Source organism: Apteryx rowi, unplaced genomic scaffold, assembly GCF_003343035.1.
Source record: "Apteryx rowi isolate R43461 unplaced genomic scaffold, aptRow1 scaffold_39, whole genome shotgun sequence".
Taxonomy (NCBI): Eukaryota; Metazoa; Chordata; class Aves; order Apterygiformes; family Apterygidae; genus Apteryx; species Apteryx rowi.
This window is the reverse complement of record NW_020450418.1, coordinates 3,071,739-3,094,981: the sequence shown is the minus strand read 5'-3', so window position 1 is coordinate 3,094,981 and position 23,243 is coordinate 3,071,739. Positions and strand designations below refer to the sequence as shown.

General features: G+C 46.8%; 1 protein-coding gene across 2 annotated transcripts in view; it reads left to right on the top strand.

Annotated features, from left to right (window-relative positions):
• The window catches only part of ROR1 (receptor tyrosine kinase like orphan receptor 1), a 51,710-nt gene that overhangs the window by 18,437 nt on the left and 10,030 nt on the right, over nucleotides 1–23,243 (top strand). For both annotated transcript variants that reach the window (XM_026074544.1, XM_026074545.1), the window contains 3 exons: nucleotides 19,163–19,290; nucleotides 20,481–20,798; nucleotides 21,685–21,930. In XM_026074544.1, the coding sequence (XP_025930329.1) occupies nucleotides 19,163–19,290; nucleotides 20,481–20,798; nucleotides 21,685–21,930 (692 nt within the window). The remainder of the gene's footprint in view (nucleotides 1–19,162; nucleotides 19,291–20,480; nucleotides 20,799–21,684; nucleotides 21,931–23,243) is intronic.

Genomic DNA, 23,243 nt, shown 5'->3' with positions numbered 1-23,243 from the left:
AGTAATGAATAATCTGAGGAAGATCAAAGGGAGCATTCTGAAGCTCCCATGCTTCACATTTCATATCAGAAAGCTAAGAGATTCCGAGATACCTTTTCTTTCCAAGAGATGGTGTAAGAAGACTTTGCAGACATCCAGGATGGCATCAATTTGAAACTTGCTTTTTTGTCCATTGTCCGTGCCAAGGTTTGTTTCTTGAAGGACCTGGGAATGTGCCTCTTAATCTCAGCTCTCTTTGGTTCCTAGAGAGAGAGAAATGGGCCAGAGCACAGCAGATTCCAGGAGACAARAGAATTTAATACAACAATAGAGATTAAGAGATTATTAGAGATTATAATTTTATAACAATTGGCCTGGGAAAATGGTTATATGCCCAATCTTTTCCAAGATTTTTGTCCTCTTTTTCTCGTTCCATATCATCTCCACTACCTGGAGTGATGGCTTTATGCTTGTCCTGACCTTGCATTCACGCACTCTGGGAAAAATTTAGGTGCAGATTGCTGAAACTAAAGGAGATAGAGCACACACTGTTCAAGGACTGTCATGAGAACGTTGGTGGGAAAGAAAACAAAAGTGCTTTTTGACGTGGTCCAATTTAAAACTGAACTAGGCAAAACCTGCTTGACTGTAGTCGAATGGGAAGGATTCAGGAAAATACTCTATATTTTGTGTCGAAGCTCTGCAAGCTATACAAAAAACGCAGACAACTTACTGCATAATGAGCACATTTTCTTGAAAGCTTAACCTGCAGGTGAAATATTTCACTTGCCAAAGTGGACTTTTGACTGCATTACAGAGGAAACATTGGAAACATAGTGTGGCACCTCCTTGCAAATATTCTGTAAGTTCATGAAACATACTGTTTTAGATTTTGAAGGAGAAAAATGTCTAGTTCATCAACATTATTCCTCTTAGCTCTGCGGTGCTTACTGTGCACCAGAGAGACAATAGCATGAACAGGAATTGGGCTCCAAGTGTCGACCCCACACTGGCACCTCCTGTGCAGAGCACATGCATTCTTTGGGTCAGTATTGCTCTTGAACAATCATTTTATTCTTAGTGGAGCCTTCTCTATGTATCAGCTAAATATGGTATTGTTTTTGYCTTTATTTAACTACTGGGAATGAGGAGAGGAGAGAAGAGAAKAGGAGAGAGGAGAGGGCTGTAATTTTAAGGAGCATTTGATTCATAAGATCAAATGGGGTTGTGATGCCCAGAAATAGCTTGCAAGGTTTGTGAAACCACAAACCCCACAGGATTCTCCCATCCTCTTTTTCAGCGATTAAGATTTTTCTTTTCTTTTTTTTCGTTAAACACATCTGGGCTTTTTATTAAAACAGATCTTTTATACAGTGGCTCTCTGTGGCTGCGTGTCGGCATGGTTCTCTTCAACGAGAAAATGCATAACCGCTGGCTAGCATCCAGGTGAGCCGTGGCCAACTGCGTGCTCRACTGAGGGCTTCAAAGGCAACAGAGGGACTTTTCCCTTTGACCATAGCAGCTAGATTTTGTGGAAGAAAAACCACTGATAAAGAGTGAAGAACAGAAGCCTGAGCCCGACTTTGCCGCTGCTGCCCGTTGCCCGCCGGCAGCACCCGGAGCTGCTCCGCGCCGGAGCTGGCGCGCCAGGCTCGAGCCCGGGCGCTGGCGAATGAGCCGTATTGATTTCCAGCCCCGTAGCAGATGTCGTCGCTGTTGCAGCGACTGCCTCGGGGTCGCTTAGTGACTGTGGGAATTTCGAATGAGGCCTGAAGGCAAGTCCCCCAAGTTTGGGCCCTGGACCTTTTACAGCCCCACTGCAGGCTGATGCCGCAGCCCGCRCCTGGGACGCGGAGGAGCTCAGACGCAAGCTGGAAGTGGGATATTCTGCGCGGAGGCCAATATAAATATATTTGYGCAAAAACTCAAGTGGTGTGAAGATGAAGTCTGAGTGGCTGGTACTGACAGAAACCATGTTACAGGCTGCTGCATTACTTCATCCGAGTGAAAATAATCCCCGCTGAGTTCTGCCAAGGTCGGCGAGTCCGATTATCCGCTGCGAGCGGGCCGGTCGTGGAAATTCAGTGTTCCCGGGCAGAGGCGGACTCGTGCTCCTCGCGGCGTGCGTGAGCTGCTGCACGCGTGTCTGCTCTGCCCCCGGAACATCGCGGGCAGGAGAACGCCGGCGGAGGCCCCCGGGTGTGCATTTAGGGAGAGGTGCRCGCCTGGGCTTCCCCGGGCAAGCAACGGCAAACGAAAATCTCGGGGTGAAGGTAGTACAGTATTTAGGAAAMCACATTTGTGTCTTGTGTTAAATGAATTGGTTATGCTGAGTATTCTGGGATATTGTGTCCATCTCAAGGTACTCGTATAGCTAAATATGTGTGTTATCTGAGAACCTCCGAATCCTTTGCCTCTTCACCTTCTCTTATCTCCCAGAACACGGGTGGAAACTGAGGCAGAGTGGGATTAAGGTGCATTTCAGGTGCCTTAACTGCAGGTGCTTTGTACTATTTTAGACGCAGCTAAAATCGCACTGGTCTCCCTTGTCTAGGGTTTGACACCCTTGAGTGTTTTGCTGCAGATTTTGCATGTATGCTCTGCAAAAAACCAGGGAGATGAACTTCTGGCTCTAGAGGCCCAAACCTGTACATACATACATACATATATACATACACATATATATATTTAGCACTGGATCGTCAGTCTTGTCTGCTGTGGCCGGGCATCTTCCACTGGTTTTCAGGTGAGCAGTGCTGCAAAAAGCTGAACAAGCAGCGTGCCCCTGATTCACGCTACTTCATTCCTAACGAAGTGGTTCAGTTGTGTTCTGTAACGCTATGGTAAATCTACAGAAAAACAGCTGACCTGGAATTTGGAGCAAGATTTACCTCGGAGAGTGCTTTTCACCTTTGAGAAGGGATCCGATAAATATTTTTACAAATTTTAACTGAAGTGCTGAACCCTTATCTATCCTGCGATGCAAACAGAGAGCCCTTCTGTCTCGTGCGGTATTTCCTGAAAGGAAGGTAGGGCAYGGTCTGAAGGCACCACTGTATGATCTGAAAGCAAATTAATCACACTGATGTCAATACTTTTTTTAAACGGGGAGAGAAAAGGGAGTAAAGTTCATTCTGACTTGGACATCAGGAGCAAGAATTCCCTAATGCACCGTTATAATACAGAGGCAAAGGCAAYGTGCTGTTAAGAGCTGCGTTTCTTTTCGTTCTGCTCGGCATCACCCGCAGCAGCTACATATGGGAATAGATGTGTGGCAGAGAAGTGGCCTTGGTGCAATGCTCCGGCCGGTATTTGAAGAGTATTTGTGTTTTATACAATAAAAGAGTTTCTCGACACGCAGGCAGGTGTCAGAAGAGAGGCAGATGATGTGGAATATGCAAGTATTACGGTGGGCAAGCCTTTAGCCACATTTGGTGGAAGTGAAGAGGAAAATGTGAAATTGTTTTTATTTGCCAAGGAGGTGCTCAGCTTTCGGCATTTTGGAAATACTGGATCAGATCTTGTGCCTTTTTATGTTTAGGTGCTTTTTAGCATGTTGCATTTAGCCTTGTTGCATTAGTTGCATTGCACTGAGTTTGTTTGACCTTAGATAAAGTGAGGGCAGAGGACAGATTTTCATTTCTGTAAGGGGTTTTGATGGATCACTTGAAAATGTGGCGATCTAAATTGTTTATGCAAACACTTAAAGAAACCCTGTAATTATATAATTTGACCTTGCATTACAGACTGTGTGTGTATTTTCCTGATGTGTTTAGAAAGGGACAGGCCGAGGATCATTTTGATGTTTGCAACAGAATGGAAACAAAGTCAGGAAGGGCTGAAAAGCTCCATTGCTTACCCRGATGCTCTTCTGCAGCTTTCAGTGCGCTGTATTTGTGCAGATATTTTTTAACTGTTGCAAGTAGGACTGGCTGGGGAAAAGAAATTCTGTTTGGTTAAAAAATGTCCAGTCTTCAATATTTGGTTTTGTTCCATGTCGAAATGGACCGTTAGACATTTTTCTGAGAAAACAAGAGCGCGGGATAGCCCCTCTCCTGGCACGCTCACGGGATTTGAGGGAGACCCAGGCTCCGGTTGGGAGCGGAGAGCGTACACCTGGCTTCRCCGTGCCTCGCGTGCGCCGCCCGGAGAACGCACCCATGGCTGKGCTGACCCCAGATTTCCACCTGGAGCTGCTGAAAGAGCGCAGCGGCAACTTCACCCAAACCGCTGCATTTGTATGAAACGTTCCCGTTTTCAAAAGATAATGTTTTCTAGCGAAGACAGTTTTCATCAGAAAAAATCCTCAAGCAGCTCTAATCACGAGGTCAGTTTAAATGGCTTGCAAGGATTTCTCTGAGCCSAAAGGCTAGGAGCGGACAATGTTACAGGAACAATTCAGTTCAGCCGTCCTGCACCGCGGTTAGGTCGCAGTATTGCCTAAAGCAGAGCCTATCTTTGTGCAGCTCTGTTTTGGAGGGCGCTTGCCCTGAACGCATTGCTTGTCTTCGAAGAGGGCAAATAAAAAATCATCGCTGTGCTTTAGAGCGTCTCTGAGATTCATGGGTGAATAGGCCAGGTTTGTGTCGCGCTCAGGTAGTGCCGCATCTCAAAGCTTCGGGCAGAGATTACGGCCGGCCCGCGTGACCGCGGCGTGCGGGAACCGCCAAACGCTGCGGGAGCCCGCGCGTCTCCAAGGTCGTCCCCGAGGCGCCGGGAGATTCGCCCGTGCCGTGAGGAACGAGCCCGTCCCCTCCTGGGGGAGCATCTCCGCGGCGGGGAAACCTCGGACGCCGGGAGCAGCAATTCCCGCGCTGAGCCGGCAGCGCCGCGCGTTGCTGTCGGGCCGTGCCGGGCAGGCAGAGCTCAGCTGGAGCGTTCGCCCGGGGCTCCGCAGCCCCCAGCAGAACCAGCGCTTTCGGTCGCGGGGCGAGTGTTTACTCACGCTAGTAAAAACATTAAAAATGGGAATAAATCTCTATTGGCCCAAGCGGCTTTCGCTRTTGCCGTACAGTATAAAACCTTCAGAATGAGTTTTCCTGGAAAGATCCTATAGTTGCATAGCCAGCCTGCGTGTCGTTAGAGCCAATCGCAATTTATATTACTTCATCACAAAATCATTAAGTGCAAGGAGGAAGATTATAAGGTGTTATATTATTTATCCCAATAATTAAAAACATGCATGACGCCCTAGCCTTGGCCGTGCAAAGCAGTAAAAGTGGGCCAGTTCAAATACAGTAAAAAGGAGTTAATCATTGATTTCAGAAAGCGTCAAGTTTATTGATCTCGTTAACAGGAAAACGTGTGTGTGGTTGCCTCGGAGCGGAAGGAAGACAGTTATCTGAGCCGTTRTTAGTGGGACGCCGTTATTAATGCTTGAGCCAACAAAGAGCCACATTAAGCAAAAGTTAATCGCAAATGTTACTCTGCAAATTGCTGGTGTCAGTAAATCTATTTAAAATAAATACCTTTTCTCTGGAACATGATGATTTTTTCTCAGGATGAATGGGCACTCTCTTTCGAGGCTTTGCGAGCCGGCCCCCTTCACGGTTCAGAGCTAGATTGCAGAGTGGGAGGTCGCAGAGGTGAGCAGAGACCGTTGCGGTTCCTCCGTCTAACCCGCCTGGGTGACGCGGGCGCAGAACTGCCCTTGGTGAAGCTAGGTTTCAGTTCCCGTAGTTTTGAACTAACTAGAGCACATCGTTGCAAGAAAATCCTATCTTGATGTTAAATACCCAGTAATGGAGAGCTACTTTGCCTCTCGGTAAGTTGTTTCAGTGGTTCGTTATCCTCTTTTTTAAAAATACACTTTGTTCTTAGCTTGACTTCGTGTAGCTTATTCTACTATTTAGATGAGCCTATTATAAAGTCAGTATTTATAGATTAAGATCAAATGACCATGCCTCTTTCTCTTGGATAAACTAAACGCTCTGAGCTCCTTCGGTCGCCTAGGCAGGTTTTGCAGCCGCTTAGTCCTTCTCATTGCTCTTCATGCAATCCAGTTTTTCAGAGCGGTAACACAACCTTTTACTCTGGCTTCACAGCCTTCTCCTTAGACACCTAAAATCCCCTCAGCCCATGATGTTTGTGCGGTGTCAAGTCAAATGCCTTTATATACGAACATTATTCTCTTCCCCACCCTTGGCTTCACCAAAGCTCATCTGATAGATCGCCTTCCCATACGCTCATATGTGAATTGACACCAGCTCCGTTACTGCCTTAAATCCTTTATTGCTTGGGCTTCATGGGAGCTTTTCCACTGGCTGGGCTTGGAGGGTAGCAGACGTACWGGCAGACACGGGTCTGCCCATGAGGTGGGCAAATAATGGCGCTGCAGGAGCTTTCCTGCAATATTGCAAAGTCCCCAGCAGTGGAAAGGTCACTGAAACACTGTCTTCTAAAACGCTTGGGTGCAAGCTGTCTTCCCCTGCCTGTTTTCAAACTGATTTTAGTAGCTGCTCTTTAATGGCTTCTTTAATTACGTTTGGAATAGAAGCTATTTTGTTGTATTGATATGTAAAAAGATGTTACATATGTAATATCACTTTTGTATTTTCTCTGCATTATTGCTGATAGTTCRACTGTCTCCATCTTGTGAAGGACAACTACAAATTATTGCAGACCCTCTTAATCTCGAAGCACTTAAAAGCGTAATAAGCCCCTTTTCCTTACTGTTTGTAACTATGGGAGTTTCAGAATTCTCCTTGTGTGACTTTTCTGTGAACGTCTCGAGGTAATAGTTAGCGTTTATTTAAAACTCTGTGGTGTCAGTTTTTCCTCCTCAATGGGTGCAGATTAGGCCTGGGCACCGCTAGCAGATRATGATTTGGTCTTAAGAGAGTGTCTTGTCTTCTGCAGGTGTGAAAGGAGCAAAAAAGTTAATGAGAATAGTAATAAATGTGAAGGAATGATCTGGAGACTATTTATTTGCCTTGTATTGGAAGTTTTGTTCCTGGCGATAACTCGCATTAAGAGCGGTGGCTGTTTCAGATGCTGGTCTCAGTCATACAGGTGGAAAACTAGAATAACTSCATCGACTTCTGTGGGGTTTTTCCATATTTTTCCTCAGTATGAATAATACAGGAATGTTACTCCATCCTTGGCATATAAGGCATTTTTGTGGGACAAAATAGGCAATAGTAGTCTTGCCAAAATAAAGTTCCTCAGTTGGATAAAAGGAGCAATGGTAGATAAATACCAGAGTTTCCTCTGATTTTCATCTCTCAGACCCTATGCATAAAWCGCCTTGCCGCATGGATGGTATATATGCATGCCTTTTTAAATGATGTTTGGCTTAATCCCTGTTTAACTTTTTATGCAGTTGTAATATACATGTTTTGTATTACTAGGCCACGATAAGAGTTAGTATTGATACAAACCAGCATTTCACCTAGTCAGAGATAAAAACCAGCTTTTAGATTTGATAAAGTACAACTGCAAAAGTAGGCCATGGCAGACTTTATTAAAACAAGGTTTTAGAAACAGTTCTTGGAGCTACTTTTATCTTCAATAATATTTTCCTAGTGAGGGAGTGCATTAACATAATTCGTAACATGCATATAACCTTATCAATACCAATTAATTTCAGAAATATAGCTGMGATTTTAGTGTCACAGGTTCAGCCCAACACTCCGTGGAGAGGCTCGTAACAAGCCGCAAGTCTGGCAGACGCTGCTGTGCTCCCTTAGTGAGAAGTATTATAACTGAATTTTATAAGTAACCTCACTGTAATTTGCATCAAAGTACACAAGTAATCACGTGCAAAATAGCGGAGAAATTTGTGATCGTTCACAGCGGCAAGCTAGCGTAATTGCTTCTGATGCAGGAATTTTATCAGATTACTATTTTGAACTGCTGCCACGCTGAATAATAAAATAAAACTCTGAAAAAAACAATTATGATAGTTTTATTTCTTGGTAAATATTAATAAATTGCATTTCCTCCAAACTTGGGCAACCGGTCCAGAAAAATGCATAGCTTTTCCTTCTTCTGCCGCTTGATTCATAAAACTCTCATTGCTGGTTGGGAGGGAGACGAGTATTTTCCCCACCTTGAACACCAGTGACGACCTGCGAAGGAACTGCGAAGCGGCATTAGGTTACGTGCTTTCTGCAGACAGTATCGTTGCCGACAGGCTGCGGTTTTCTTTCGGAGCTGCTCAGGCAAAGGTTTTCGGCTTGCGGCGTTTCCAGCTGGTCAGCCTTGCAAAAAAAAAAGGGGGGAGGTCAGAACTGACTTAATAGTTCTTTTAAGGCTGCAGCCGGAAAGCGCGGAGGGGAGCACGTCGCAGCGCACGGCGGAGGCGGCCTTCTCTCCCAAGAGCGAGCGCTTTGGACGGCGCCTGGCACGTCCGTGAGTCGCAAGCTGCCGTTTTCACGCCGCTCTTCCTCCAAAGCAGGATTTGCAGAGTTGGCGGCTCCAGGCCCTTCTCGGCGCGGCGCTCCCGGAGCGAACGCGGTGCCCTGCGCCGTGCCTCGGCTCTCACGGAAGCGCGTATTTTCACGCGCGTTCGTTGTCCTAGCGAGGGGTTTCCTYGCTAGAAAGCCCCCTTTCCCAGCTGGCAGCCTGCCGGGGTTTGCTGACGCTGGTGACGCCCCGCGACGCCGCTGGGGATTCCCGGCCTCCCAGTTTGGCCCRGCGTCTTCAATAGGACCTTGGAAAACCAAACTCCCTGTAAATAAAAGGAGAGGTAAAACGGCTGGTTTCTGCAGTGAGTTTTGGCTTATGGCAGTTACTGGTATTTTTGCAGCGGTTGTGGGCTATAGTGGTTATTGATGGGTGCAAATTTTTGGTGAAATAATAGTTTAAACAAGCTAACATTATACGTATTATTTTTAATTAACTTGTGCTGAGGCACGTGTTTCACTTTTAATTCAAGTGTCAGATTTGCGAAGTCTGTTTTTCATCAGGCTTAAGGTTAAAATATTAGGTCACCAAAAGAAGGACTTATTCGAGTCACATAAGACAAATTAAATGTTAGAAGGAAGGAGAGGGGAGGGAAGAGCAGAAACAACGCTGTGGCTCAAGAAAATATGGGAGCACAGGAAAGAGGCGGTGAGAGAGAAAATCGGCTGCAAAAGTCCTGAGCCCCYGTTTTGCAGTGTTCGGTATTGACGCTTGGGACCTCGCAAGCTTTTGTGTCAGTGAGGAATAGTTCAAAGCTTTACTGCAGTCGTCGGAGGCTGAGGAAGAAGCAGGAATTACCTTCTGCAAGCAGTTACCCCTCCTGCGTCACCAACTATCCCCAGCAGTTTTATCAAGGAAAGGACCAGGTCTCTGAGACCCCTCTGCTGGAGAATGGGTTGTTTGCCCATACTTCCATAGGACGGAAAGAAAGAAAGAAAGAAAGAAAATCGCTGTGTAGAAAAGCAGCTTGAAAATGAAGATACTTTCCCATGTTAGCGAAGGGGTCTGTGTGCTATGCCACAAAAATTGTCCTTCGCTCTAAATTAAATGCTTTCATTAATGATGTTCTCACTTATGATTGTGTGTTATTTCCTCTATATTGCGGAAGATTTCGCGATTCTGCTTCGTAGTAGCCACGTGTCCCTTCAAGCCGTCGGGCAGGCGCCAGCAAAGTCTCGTTTTCTCAACGCTTCAGTAGTTTCAGTCGCTAGCAGCGAACAAGCAGATGTGAAGGAGACAGTCAGCATTAGCGGTGCTAACTGGAGAATTTTAAATGTTAATTTTTTAGAAAAATGAAGGWCACTTGACAAAAGAGATTTAATGAAAGGCAAAACAAAAAAGGCGCTACTTAAAACCTTGTATTATTCTCCCCCTCTTCTACTCCCAGGCGTTCAACGTATCCTCGTCCCTGCTGTTTTCCCAGAGCGTTGCTCCTTGGAGGGCTCAGATCTTTATACGTTAAAGCCTGGTTATGCCACACTTTTAGTGTAAAGAGACTTTTTAAGGTGGTATCAGTTGCATGAACGCTCCCTCGGAGGCCCCGTTATGCCCATAAAGGGGTGGTAAAATACTTAGGAATAAAGTCCTTAGTGTCCGGATGAGGCCATTTGAAAGGTGCCTGAACCCTGCCTGTGCTTCTGTCCGTGAGGAGAACTAACATTTCTGCTATACTTCAAGTTTCTTTTTTTTATATATCACAGAGGTGGTGCTTTATGTAAATCATGGGGGGGGGAATCAAATTTGTGAGGGACACGTGCCRTGTCTAAAAATATGCATGTCCCAGAAATTAGGGATTCGGAGCCAATTTATGGAGTGAAGCGGATGATGGTTCCACCAAAAGTTCCTTATCTAAAGGTTAATGCCTGATGAGAGCTGGATAAGGGACACGCGTGTGAGCCCGTTGCGGCTCCGCGAGCGGATCCAGGGAGGAAGGGGCACGTTTTGCTGTGCCGCACAGAGGCTTGAGAGAAGAGGCCACACTTGGCACTTCTAATCTTATCCTGCTTGACTGCTCTTCAGAAACTTTCTGCGTTTTTTTCCTTTGCGTCCAGAAACTTGGACGAACCTGCCTTCCCAGCTTAACCTTAAAATCAGACAAAACATAGGTGCAAGAAGTTTCCTGCCGTATGCATAACTGCAGGCGCATGATTTGCAGCTCGTCTTGCAGAGTGTTGTAAGAAATCTGCCAGGGAAGCTCCAAACACCGTTAGCAGGGTTGTCCCGCATCCAGCTGCTCTGCCGAAGAGGTCCACGGCCAGCCCGGTGTCTCCCGCTTGCCCGAATGCGCAGGGGCTTCCTGGGAAGAGCTTTGGTGGGGAAGGAGTTGTTGTAAAGTGTTTGAGAAGAGAAAGAGAGTGAATCTCAAAGGGTAACATTGCAGCAAATTTRTTTATTTTTGGTCGATACGTAAATCAGATTCATAGGTGCTGTTGTTGAGATTTTCTAGGCGGCTTTTGCTTTCCAAAAATGAGTAATTTGGATAGAGACGCTGTAAAACTTTCTTACGATGACAAAGAAGAACGTACAGTAATCGCTTCGCTACGTCCTTGCCAAGGGGTTAATTGCATAAGAGACTAATTTTATTAAGCTTCCAAAACGGGGGTCTCCGAGCGGAACGTTTGCACGACTGCGACGTCCGCGGGGTCGGGCAATTGCGGCTGTCCCCGTTTCAGCGGCGCAGGGACCGCAGCGCCGGCCTGGGCCGCTCGGGGCCGAGCCGCGCGAAGCGGCAGCGCCAGCGCATGTTCACTGCGGTGCTTTATCCGCCCCTGCGCTGGAGGCGGCACGTTAAACCGGCTCTCGCCGTGGAACGTGAAATAAGAAATAACTGAGCGACGTAGTTACTTAGGCAGATCGTATTTGCCCTCTGAATTATTTTTTGATTATTTCTAGGAACCAGGTGTACCGGCGGTGCTGTGGGGCTCTGTAAATTTAATGATGACAAAGCAGCAGCATTCTTATTTTTTTATTTTATGCCTGGGCTTTTCTAGTGAACCATTTAAACCCTAGCTGCCCTGTGACTTTAAAGGGGTGTCAAAACGGCAATAGCTTATATTACACAGAACTTTTCCTTAAATTACACAGTGACATGCAAGTCTGGGCAATTCTCTTCTTTTTGCAAAGTAAAATGCAGCCCTCACATTTCTGAAATATTGTTATGAAACAGAGCCAATATGTTCCCATTTTCAAAGTTAGCAACTGTTTTTTGCTCATGTGGAAAGTATGACAGAATATTATTCATCTGTTTGCTTTAAGGGGTATCTGCCAAGTATAAACTCTTAACATTTTATTCTGTTTAAAGTTGGAACATGAATATGGAACAAAATGCAATTTATTTAACAATGTTAGAATAATTTATACAGCATTACTGCATGAACAGAGGGTTTACTTGGTATATGTAATAATAAAAATTTATCGACGCGCCTTTTAATTAACTGCCCAGTTTTCTGGAGCGGGTTTCTTCRCTCCACGCTGTCACCTGCCAGTTCTCACCGGGAGCTCGGCTTCGCTAGAGCGAGACCCTCCGGAACCGCCCGGGGGGCTGCAGACGGGTAGGGCAGGATTTAAGAGGCAGGTGCATTTTCGGACCCTCCTGGGCGGCTCTGGAGAGGGCGCGGGGGTCTGGCCGGGCCCCGCTGGCAGAGCCGAGCTGCAGGAGTCCTCCGGCGCTTTCCGTGCCTTGCTGCAGCGAGCAGCGGTCTTCCCTCGGAAAAGACGGCTATAAAGCGCTTGCTTGTCTCACCGAGGCAACGCTGGCTGCGTTTTCCCATCACTACGCTGCTGCTGGATATGAATTATTTAGATAAACAGCTCTGATCAGTTTAGTGCTATGGTAAAACCTTTTTTTTTTTTAAGCGAGACAAAATGCCTTTCACTTTTTAAGTGAAAAAAAAAGCCTGGACAGGCCTCGCGTAGAGCCAAAGCGCTCTCCGCTTGGAGATCGCGGTGATAGCACAGCGTTCCTTTGCTTTTGCCGTCCCGCTCGGTGAACGGTCCGAGAGCAGTCCGGCTCCGCGGGCGTCTCCCAGCGCGGGCTGCCTCTACGCCGGCAGCATCGCCGCACGTTGCCGTGTCCGGTCGCCTGCTGATTTTATTAACTCCTCACTGTCTCTTCATTACGTTCCTCTATTTACATTGGTGTCAGCTGCAGATCTGGTTACCAAAACAGTGGTAATCCAGCGATCTGATCTAACTAACGAATTAACAGATGTGAGCATAAATATTTATCATAGCAGGCCGGTGTTGGAGCACGGATGAAGAGGGAGAGCTGTGCTCCTGCCTTTTTTCTTAGGACACTTAAAGCACTGTGGACTTGGTCTTGCCTTGTCCCGCATCTCTCCTTTGCCCCTTTTCTCTCAAGATATCAAAATTAGCCCTGCGTTTCTGCTTCTTTCTCATTGCACTCATGTGAATCCTTCCTCAAAGCAAAAAAAAATCTGTGGGGTATGGTAGACATGACTGCCCAATTACACCGCCTTTGGAGTATGTATTATGAATACATTGGATATTGTAAAAATAAATATAACATGATCTCACAAGGTCCAGCTTTTCTATTAATTTATTAAATACTTCTAAGTGAGCTCATGTTAAAGTCTTGTAACCAAAGCTTTTGCTAAACTTAGCTCCTAGACCTTGGTGTTTGCTAGGAACGTTAAGATATGGCCAGTTTCTTGTAATTTAGAAAAAGAGTAGAAAGAAAAGGCAGGATGTTGAAAAGTGGACTTTAACATAGGATCTTGCTGAAATGGTTTGCATTCGTAAAGCAGACTATGCGGAGGTGTGTAAGGATGAGGCAGAGACCTRGTAGCCCCCCTAGGTTTAGTATAACCAGGTAAGGAGCAAACTGAGAACTGGTGGTTGTGGGGGCTCAGGCGATTTCTGTTCAGCTGCCACAAGGAAGCTTGGTGGGTTTGTTAGGGGATGCCTAAAAAGCTGCTCCTGTGTTTCAAGTTGGGAGGCAATTAGAAGCTCTCAGAGGCTGCAGATGGCAACAGAGGAGTCCTGGGCTGTGTAGTAAGTGAATCTGTTTTGTTGCTGGAGCTGCAGCACCACAAGCAGAAGAGATAGAGATCTCTAGTGATATGGCCCATTTAGCTAACTTCCCTGGGGTCCTAGCACAAACTCATGGGTTTTGCATTGGATTTTTGCTCATTACTGGATCTCCCATAAGAAACAATCCTACAAGAACTGCTGTCTCATGAGGTCCTGCTGCACTTGGTCCCGTGTGGATATTACTTATGTTGTACTTCACCTGGAAGAGAGCTGGGAAGCCATGCAGACTGGATGGACTGGTAGGTGTCCGTAACTGGATAACCTTTACGGAAACAGTGCCTCAATTTCACATCATGAAGCACCCTTGTGTTTGAGATCACAGTGATGTAGCAGTGTTGTAGCAGTGCCAGACCCAGTGATGGGTGGCTTCATAGTCTGAAATTGCTTTACCTTTTCTGAATGCGCTTTTTTGTTCTCTGTAAGAGCCTTGCATGTAGAGCCATAAGCTCTCTTTTGCTTTATTGCCTTTCATGTTTACCTCTTTAATATCCCAAGGTCAGATGGAGTAGAAGAGACTACCCTAGACAGAAAAGCTGGATCTCACTGGGATGGTCTGACCAAGAAGCAAAGGGAAGGAGGAAAAGCATGAATTATTTGCATTGGCCATTCTTTGGTTTAGGGTTATTTTATTAATTTATTACCGTCTCAGTATGTGAAAAGCTGCTGGTGATCAGAGTCGACAGATGTAAATATTGCTAACAGAAACCAGAAGAAAATTAATGAGGGGAAAATGAACCCGAGTGGTGACAGTGAGTTCTCTGTCAGTTGTTTGCAAATTTTTTTTTCTGCTGTGGCTTGGTCTCTCCTGGTTCTGTCTAGGTGATATGTGTCAAGACCTTTGCCGTCTTTAACAACATGTGAAAGACAGCCTCTTGGCAGTACATCTGCAATTATTTCCAGCTCCAAGCTTGCAGTCCCCTTCTTTTCACAAAAAACTTTCTTAGTACTTACATGTGGTGGCAGCAGGGCTGTCAGAGAAGAATGAGTGTAAAGGCGCATGCCTCCCCTCTGCCGCTGACTTCTACTGTGTGTCCTGCGCTTGCTTTGCATGCTTGTCTTGCTAGTACCAGCAGGGACTCTATTATAATKTAGCAAGTACTGAATATCCAGAAGAAATCCAGGTCACCGCTGAGAAATCTGTAGCGAAGCTCTGAATAATAGACTTGGTCTCCGTGAATGAAGTTACATTCATTTATTTGCACTCGTGCAGGCACTTGCTCCTATTCAGATGTACCCAAGGAGACACGAAGTACCTGATCAGGATGCTGATCTTTCTAGGCACCCTCTGTAATCAATAGGAAGAAAGAAGCTTCTCCRGTTTGGGCGGTATGAAGACCCACGGCAGATTTTGCATTCTGATGCAGGCGCTGGGTTAGATTAGGTTAGGTTAGGTGGCGTGAATACCCTTCAAAGCTCTTATTCTGTCTTCTGTAAACTTTGTTCAATCAAATACTTAAGAACACCTGAGTATAGTGTAAATTTAATACGCGGTGCTGTTACATGAAGCCAAAAGTWTTGTCACGGGGGAACCTCGGCAGGATCTAAAAGGAATGGGCGAGTTCCAAGATAAATATCAGGGCCAGCCTGGGAATATTAAGAGTCAAACAGAAAACAGAGTGGAAACCAAATTYGAAAAGAAATAATCGTAAAACAGCACAGTGCTTTATCATCTGTCGGTCATTAAAATCCAACTCTTTTCTCTTTCTTCTGTACTCTTAACCGAGCCGTTGCCAGGGATTTGTGGGGCGCAGGAAGCAGAGGTCCGGGCGGGTGTGCAGCACCTGAGCAGCGAGGCCCCGACCCCGCCAGCTTCCCGAGCTGCTCCTGACATTAGTATTTAAGTCCTTCCTACGGGCTAACGTCTGTGATTTTAAATTGCTCACCGGTCGCATCTCTGGTTCAGTAGAAAATTTACGCAAGTGATTAAGTCCGTCCCCAATTAGCAATGCCTAAGTGCTTAAATTGACTTCCACTTCTGTGGGATTTAAGCTTTTACGTAAATTTTAACACGCATTCATTGCTGAATCAGGCTTAACTTATCTCCTATGTGAGCCAAAGGGACCCATTCTTTTGCTCRCGATTGAAGTGGATCAGGCCCGTGGAACAGATGCACATTTGAACAGCGAAACTGTGATTAGCTTACAAAAAGCATTTGAAGTATGTAAAACTTGAGCTATGTGAGAGGAATTGATGATCTCAGTCTCGAGCCTAAGAAACAGATAGCCGTGTTTTAAAGCCAGCCATCGCAGCTCCTGCCAGCTGGCAKCTGTAAGGGCAGGGGGAATCTGTTTAAAGCATGTGTGAGCTCTGCTCGCTGTCATGGACTCCGTGGCGGGCCAAAGGTCTGTTCTGGCAGGTTTGCCGTTGTTTTTGTAAGCCCACCATCGGAGGAGACCTCTGGGGAGCAGAGGGAGCCTGTTGAGCCTTCACGGCGTTCTGGTCAGTGCAAACGGTCTTGGATGAAGAGCTGGCTGCTGCCCCCAAATGCTCCGTTCTGGGGGACGAGACGAACTAAGGGATCCCTGATGAGGGACTAGACCGTACAGGTAAAAATCTTCATCCCGAGCCGTCTCATGGGAAAGAGCAAGAGAGCACGCGCGTGCGAGGAAGCGAGCTGCGGGAGCGAGGGGGATCGGCTTCGTTAAGAGACGCAGAGGCAAGAGGGGATTTGGTCTGAACACGGACGCTGAGGAAGGACGATGCAGAAGCGGAGGGAGGGAGGCGCGGGGCTCCCGCCGTTTACTGGCTGGCGTGTGCCAGTAACTTCACCGCCCCAAAGTGCTGCCAAGATACAGTCAAGACTCCTATTGGCAGGAGCAGCTATTTTGAACTCTTCCGAGCTGTCAGAAGCAACGGATGAACGTAATAGCCCAGTGCTTCCCAGGACAACTGCTTTATCATCCACCCCGCTTTAGCAGCTCTCGGCGTGGACACCAGGTGACTGAGTAATCTCCCGTCCCAGGGCTATTTCTGTCATACTCGGATACTCCTGTTTCTTTCACTTGAGCTATCCTTCTGCCCCATTAATGGAGCTGATTTCCAAAACAGTTCAAAACAGTGCCTGCTCCATTTGAGCTACTAATCCTATGTTTTACCTCGGTGGATTCAACTGTGGCATTCAGCCCCTGGAGGAAGAGTCTTAGGGATCTGGGCCGCTCTCATTACTCTAATCTTCACATTTTGTGATTATCTCCAAAATCCTGCACCTCAGGGCATTTCCATCAAGGTAAACTGGTGTCCCAGCTCATTCATGGTCCTTACTGTGTGCAGCTATTTCAGTTAAATCTGCTTTAGTTCAAAGGTGAATCTTAGTGTGAGGTACTTGTTATGTTAATCACATTCCTGCTGATTTTGGCTTCCCTGTCTAACCCTATGTTTAAATTGCAATGCTTGATCGCCTTCAAGAGCAGTTGCTGTTAGGTAGAGTCCTGAAATTAAATTCCATAATAAATTGTTCATTACTGGATAATATTTTGATTGATTAAAAGATGGAGAACGGCCATCCAGGTAGCTATTGTGGTTTTTCTGTTCAGGTTTCAGCTGTTACTCCTTTTTTGCTTCTTCAAGAACCGACAGAGTAGAAATAGTTTAGCCAGAGCCCACTCCATGTGGGAACACATGGATGTGTCTGCATGTCTCAGGTTTATATCTCAGAGTCCCTGCAGTAGCTGGCTAGCAACTGTTACCCAAGACATCTCAGCCTACCGCTGCTCTAGTTAATCAGGAGCTTAACTTGCAGTTTAAAGGTTGTACTTTTGCAATCGCGTTGTTCAATGTACTTCAGCAACTGGGAACATCTTGAACATCATCCGGTGAAGTGGAGCCTAGACTTCTTCCCGTTGATTTCTCAATTGATTTGAAGTGACTGTGGAAGGAGGTTTCCATCTCTACCACTCCTCTTCCCTGCCCCCTTCCCCCTGCCTTCACAGTCATAAATTACTTATTTTAGTTCATTGTTTCTAGCTTCTCCATGTGAACTGGAAAATAACGCTGCGCGGATGCTGGGACACTGCTCTGGAGCTCACTGCTGAAGAGTTTGCTGAAAGATGTTGGGGCGTCCTGGAAGCCAGTCCTAGCGCTTCTGCCCTTAATCCCATTAGCGCTCGCTCGCCGCTGTGACGCGGCACTGGGGAGTCGCACTGTTAAACTGGATCCTTGCTCAAAGCCACGCATACAATGAAAGCCCGACATCAAAGAGCCTAACTGCGATTTGCATTTCCAAGCGCTCACTCACTACGAGGTCTTCAGGAGGGGATGAAAGTGTCTTTTGTTAAACTTAATGGCAGAGTTGATTAAAAAAGCTCTGATTTTTTTCGCTATTAACAGCATAGCCTAATTCCGCTCTTAGGCTTTCAGTGCCTAGAGGAGGATGGATTTTGCAGGACTGAATGGTCAAAAAAAGCGTACAAAGAAAGTAACCCCTTGCCTGCCCAGATATGATCATACTCGGGGGTTTTCCAATATCGTTTTTCCTAATTTGGGAACTAGCACAAGTAACAAAGAAGTCTTTAGCAAATGCTCCGTTAGGCGTCTTCCTTTGCCAGGCCTGAGCCTAGGTGTGCAGCTTTGCAGAAAACCTCTCCCAAACGTCTCCAGGTGGCTTCCCAAAGCAGGAAGGCAGATGGTGATTCATGCAGTCGGGTGCGTGTTTTGGTGATCGTGAATGCGAACCCCTCCTCAAACGTTCGTAAAACTAACTGCGTTGTGTGCCAGCAGTTAGCTGCTGATTATCTGTTCAAAATAAGCAGTGACGGGTCTGTTCTTCAGAGGTTTGGTAATTTCCTTTCTTTGCTTTGTTTGAAGAATACTGGCAAATATTTTCACATCTGGATTTATGTATTAAATGTCTCCTATAGTGTATAAAACAAAGCACCTAATGAAAGAAATATGTCCATTTAACTCCTGTTTTAGCTTTGGTTCTGTTTTAGGAATAACTGTTACCACACTTGCAAAACATTGAAGAAACATTTCCCATTTTAAGGGTGTCAGTGGTGGAAGGGGTGTGACTTTTTTTTATTTTATTTTATATACATTTTTAATTCTGTCCCTGCTAGTATGACTCTTCCTGCTGTGTTTGTTGCTATTAAAGTTCAAGTTTGGTTGGAAGGTAGAAAACAGTGTCTTAGGTGCTTTAAATATATATAAATCTTTTTTTTTTCCAGGTGATTTATGTTTGCTCTTCTAAACAATGCCGGGGCTAGTCCTGAATACGGTCTTTCCCCCTCATGCAAAAAGCATTCATTTAATAGAACATTAGTGTGAGTTTTTGCTAACCTGAAATGCTCTGACCTGCTTCTACCATGCAGCTGAAATTAAAAAAAGAATATATATATATATATACATTTATTTATTTATATATAAACACATGAATGATATTGTATGGTCCCTGTATTCACTTTGGGATGGTTTGTGAGATATTGAAAACTACCTGCAGCACTGTGGGAATCCTTTCAGGTTAAAATTAAAATCACCCGGGGCACAAAGCCGGTGCAATGCCCTCTGCACCGCCTAAAGACCATATAATCCCTTACCGCAGCGCCTTCGCGGCGGGGCGGCCGGCCGGCGCCGGGCGCGCTTCACCCGGAACGAATCGCCGAAAGCAAGGCGAACGCGCTAAGCCCCCGGCTAGGCCTGGGCGAGTGCGAGCGCGGCTCCCCGCGGGGACGTTCCGGGACAGCCGCGCGTGGGAAGTGCTTTACCCTGTTGTGCGTGTGATTGATTTCAGTGACGAGTATGAAGAGGACGGTTTTTGCCAGCCCTACAGGGGGATCGCTTGTGCAAGATTTATTGGAAATCGAACCATATACATGGAGTCGCTGCACATGCAAGGTGAAATAGAAAATCAGATCACAGGTGGGTGAAAAATGGCTTTTCCTTCTCTTCCAAGAAGCTGTCTTGTTCCAAATAGCTGCCGGAGTTTGAGAGCTGGCAATGCTACATTCATTTGCTCCGTACRGCGCTGTGCTCCGAGCTTCCCCGGCAGAGCTCGCTCAGGCTGCTGCACGGCCCCGGGTCCATGGAGTGAGTCATCCGAAGAGCCAGGAGGATCTGAGCGGGCTTCGTGTCCCTGCTCGCCTCCTTCCCCCAGAGAAGCGAAGGGGGTTTCTGAGGAGAAGGGGCCGCGTGCGCGCAGCTCGCGCGAGCGGCTTGCAGCGAGGCTGCCTTGAGCTGTTACCCGAGCAGGTATTAGAGGTGAAGAGAAACCGACCTCGGTCCATTATTCCATGGTCAAGGTTGTTTGGAAGAGCCAGAGGTGCTGGAAGGGGYTGCATAAGTAATTCAGCAGGTAGCGTTTGCCTTTAGGTTCAGGAAAGAGCCGTGTTTCATCACCTCGGTGGGAGACCCTGCCGATGGGGGTGCTGCACTCAAGCTGAGGCGTCAGGAGCATCAGGACACTTATCTACCCTCTCATAAGTCAACATAAGTTGACCTTGGCCAGATCCCAGCCGCAGTGACTGGCTGCTCTGTATCCTGTCTCTTGCCCTCAGCATATTCCAAGTGTCTCTTCCTCCTGCAGCGTCCTCCCTCCGTTTTGTAGGTGTTGTCAGGACTGCTAGAAAACCTTTGGCGTTGCCCACAGGCGAGACCCGTGATGTTTGTACAGCCAGTAGTTCATAAACCTGTGCCATTCGGCTTGGAAAGCAATGCAGTATTTCACAGAGGTGCAGCTTTGTCATTACGGAGCTTGTGGGGACTTTTATTTTTACCTGCTGGGCATAAGGTATAYAAGTACCATGTGATTTTGTAAACCGTTATAAATTAGTTTGGAAAAGAAATGTGCAGTTAGGTTTGGTGGGTTCGGTGATGTGCTTAACATTAATGCAGTGTGGAAAAACCAGGTGTATTTTTTCTTCTGTCAATGACATCAACATCGTTATTAAGTTTTAATGTAATGAGTGCTCTGTCTTTCCGGAAGGCACGTCCATCACCTGAATGCCTGAGAACACTAGTCACGATGGGAAGTAAGGGTTACGCCGCAAAGGCGAGAGCACAGGAATCAAATTCCTACCGGATTAAGTAAAATCCTTTTGTGTATATTCCAGCTGCCTTCACCATGATTGGCACTTCCAGTCATTTGTCGGATAAATGTTCCCAGTTTGCCATTCCGTCGCTGTGCCATTACGCCTTCCCCTACTGCGATGAGACCTCGTYGGCTCCCAAGCCACGAGACCTGTGCCGTGATGAGTGTGAAATCCTGGAAAACGTCCTCTGCCAGACAGAGTATATTTTTGCAAGATCTAATCCCATGATTCTGATGAGATTAAAGCTGCCCAACTGTGAAGATCTTCCCCAGCCAGACAGCCCGGAAGCCGTAAATTGTATCCGGATTGGAATTCCAATGGCAGATCCTATAAATAAAAGTAAGTGAAAACGCTTTGTGCTTCCAAGCAAAAAATACCGCTGCTGGATCTCGCTGCCTGTGTGTCGCAACTGGAGCTAGTGCTGGGCTTTGGAGGCTCCCAGAAACCGTGCTCACGGCTTACCGAGCTCCTGCGGTGCCGCACCGACGAGCCTGGGGCGAGCAGGAATTCAGAAACACTTTTCTTGAGCCGTCTCTGGGTTTACGCTAAAAGCTGCTTACTGGCCTCAGTCCTTCTCTAATTAATGTTACGGGGAAACCCTGACTTCCCCCAAAACGTTCCAGCGTTGGGGAACAGCGGTGCTTTCGGCACAGCCTCCGTGTGCTCCCCTCAGCAGCCCGGTATACCCTGGCAGGGCGGTGGGTGCAATTTGGGAGCACTGAGCAGCACGGGCGCTCGTAGGATCAGGATCCGGCCTGCCCCTACCTCCTAGCGCCTAATTATAGGCATCGCTCCAGCTCCATCTTCTGATCGGGCTGGGCTGCTGCCCGGCCGGGACCTTCGTAGGTCCTGAATAGGCAGATAGGACACGTGCCTCCTGCAAGATCTCTGCCTTGCTATCACGGTTAACGCGTGCAATGCAGGTTCCCGCTGTAGTTTTGACTTCTTTTGTGCATCTTATATTAAAAATGCTTGGCATAAGCTGTTTTCATTACAGAGCCATAAGCTTTAAATCCTCCCAGGAATGTGAATGCAAAGCAGGCGCTGCGTTACGGCCGCGGCAAACAGGGAGCCCTCGCTCCCGAGCTGGGTCTCCCGGCCTCGGGCTAGCAGAAACGCGCTTGGTCTCCGCGAGGTCGATGACACCTGCGCTGGCCGGCGAGGACGGGAGCGCTCCGCCTCGCCCCAGTCCATCGTTGCCTTCGGGTTTCGTTGTTTTTTGCAGACCACAAATGCTACAACAGCACCGGCGTGGACTACCGGGGGACGGTGAGCGTGACACGGTCGGGGCGGCAGTGCCAGCCGTGGGTGTCGCAGTACCCCCACGCGCACACCTTCACGGCTGTGCGCTACCCCGAGCTCAACGGTGGCCACTCGTACTGCCGTAACCCCGGCAGCCAGAAGGAAGCCCCGTGGTGCTTCACCTTGGACGAGAACTTCAAGTCTGAGCTTTGCGACGTCCCGGCGTGCGGTAACTACCAGCCTCTTACGTTCCGTTTGAAAAGAAAAAATGGGGCACTGCTTTAGCGTAGGAAGAAAGCATCCACGCGCTTCGCCAGGGCGCGGGTTTCGGGCTTACAAGGTGGCCCGTACAGCTGATAGGGGCGCTTGGCCCAAACCAAATAGGGTCACCCAGTTTGCACTCCTGACACTGATCCACCGTGTAGTTACAAAACATTCTCCATTTTACTTGGTTTATTAAGAGCCATTTCAATAAATGCAAACCTCACTTAATATAGCTCAGGCCTTGTTTAAAAAATGGAGATGGTCTCGCCAAATCTCACTAGCTGTATTCTAGCATTGAGTTTACAGAACTGCCCTCGCTGGATTTTGGTTTTGCAAAATGAACAGTAACTGAGATTCAGCTCTTGTTTTTACTCTCAGCTTCTGAGACCTGGGGGAAGTGGTGGAAGACCTGAATAAATGGTTCCTAATTGTTTGATCTGCTTTAAAAAATAACAATATTGATAGCATGCCAAGAAAGCATACAGCTATTTGCATGGACATGCCCGAAACGCACCTAGAAATGTTCTGGAAATTCTCAGCAGAAACCTTCATGCAAAACTTTAGGTTGCCCCTGTAACATTACCTTTCCCTGGCAAGGAGATGTGTTTTGATGTTACTGCTCTATAGCCAGAACCAAATTAAATTATTTCTGGTTATGGCTGTGAACATTCCTTGGTCAGATGTGGTCTGAGCCCGCTCCAAAGTCTTTGTCAATTAATAGAAAGATGCCCTTGGATGCCAAAAAGGGATCTAAATTATGTTCTTACTAAAAGAGGAGGAAGCACAGACAGTCTGGCCTATATAATGTGCATCTCAAACCCTCACTAAAATTCATATCTGGTTGTTATAAGCGTGTATCTCTTTTCCTATTATTCCAGTGCATATAACTTGCATCATTTTTCTTGTTGATTAGGCACAGTGATAGACTGACAGGAAAAAAAAAAGTAGTATGATTTTTTATATATATATATATATATACACACATACACATAAACTGTGCCAGAGGTCTTTTTCAGCCCTTTAGTACCAAAATCTGGATCTAAGCAGCAGTGAGCAGGACTCCCTGTAGGAGAAGGACCTGGGAGTGCTGGTGGACACCAAGTTAAGCATGAGGCARCAATGTGCCCTTGTGGCCAAGAAGGCCAATGGTATCCTGGGGTGCATCAGGAAGAGTGTTGCCAGCAGGTGGAGGGAGGTGATTCTCCCCCTCTACTCAGCCCTGGTGAGGCCCCATCTGGAGTACTGCGTCCAGTTCTGGGCTCCCCAGTACAAGAGGGA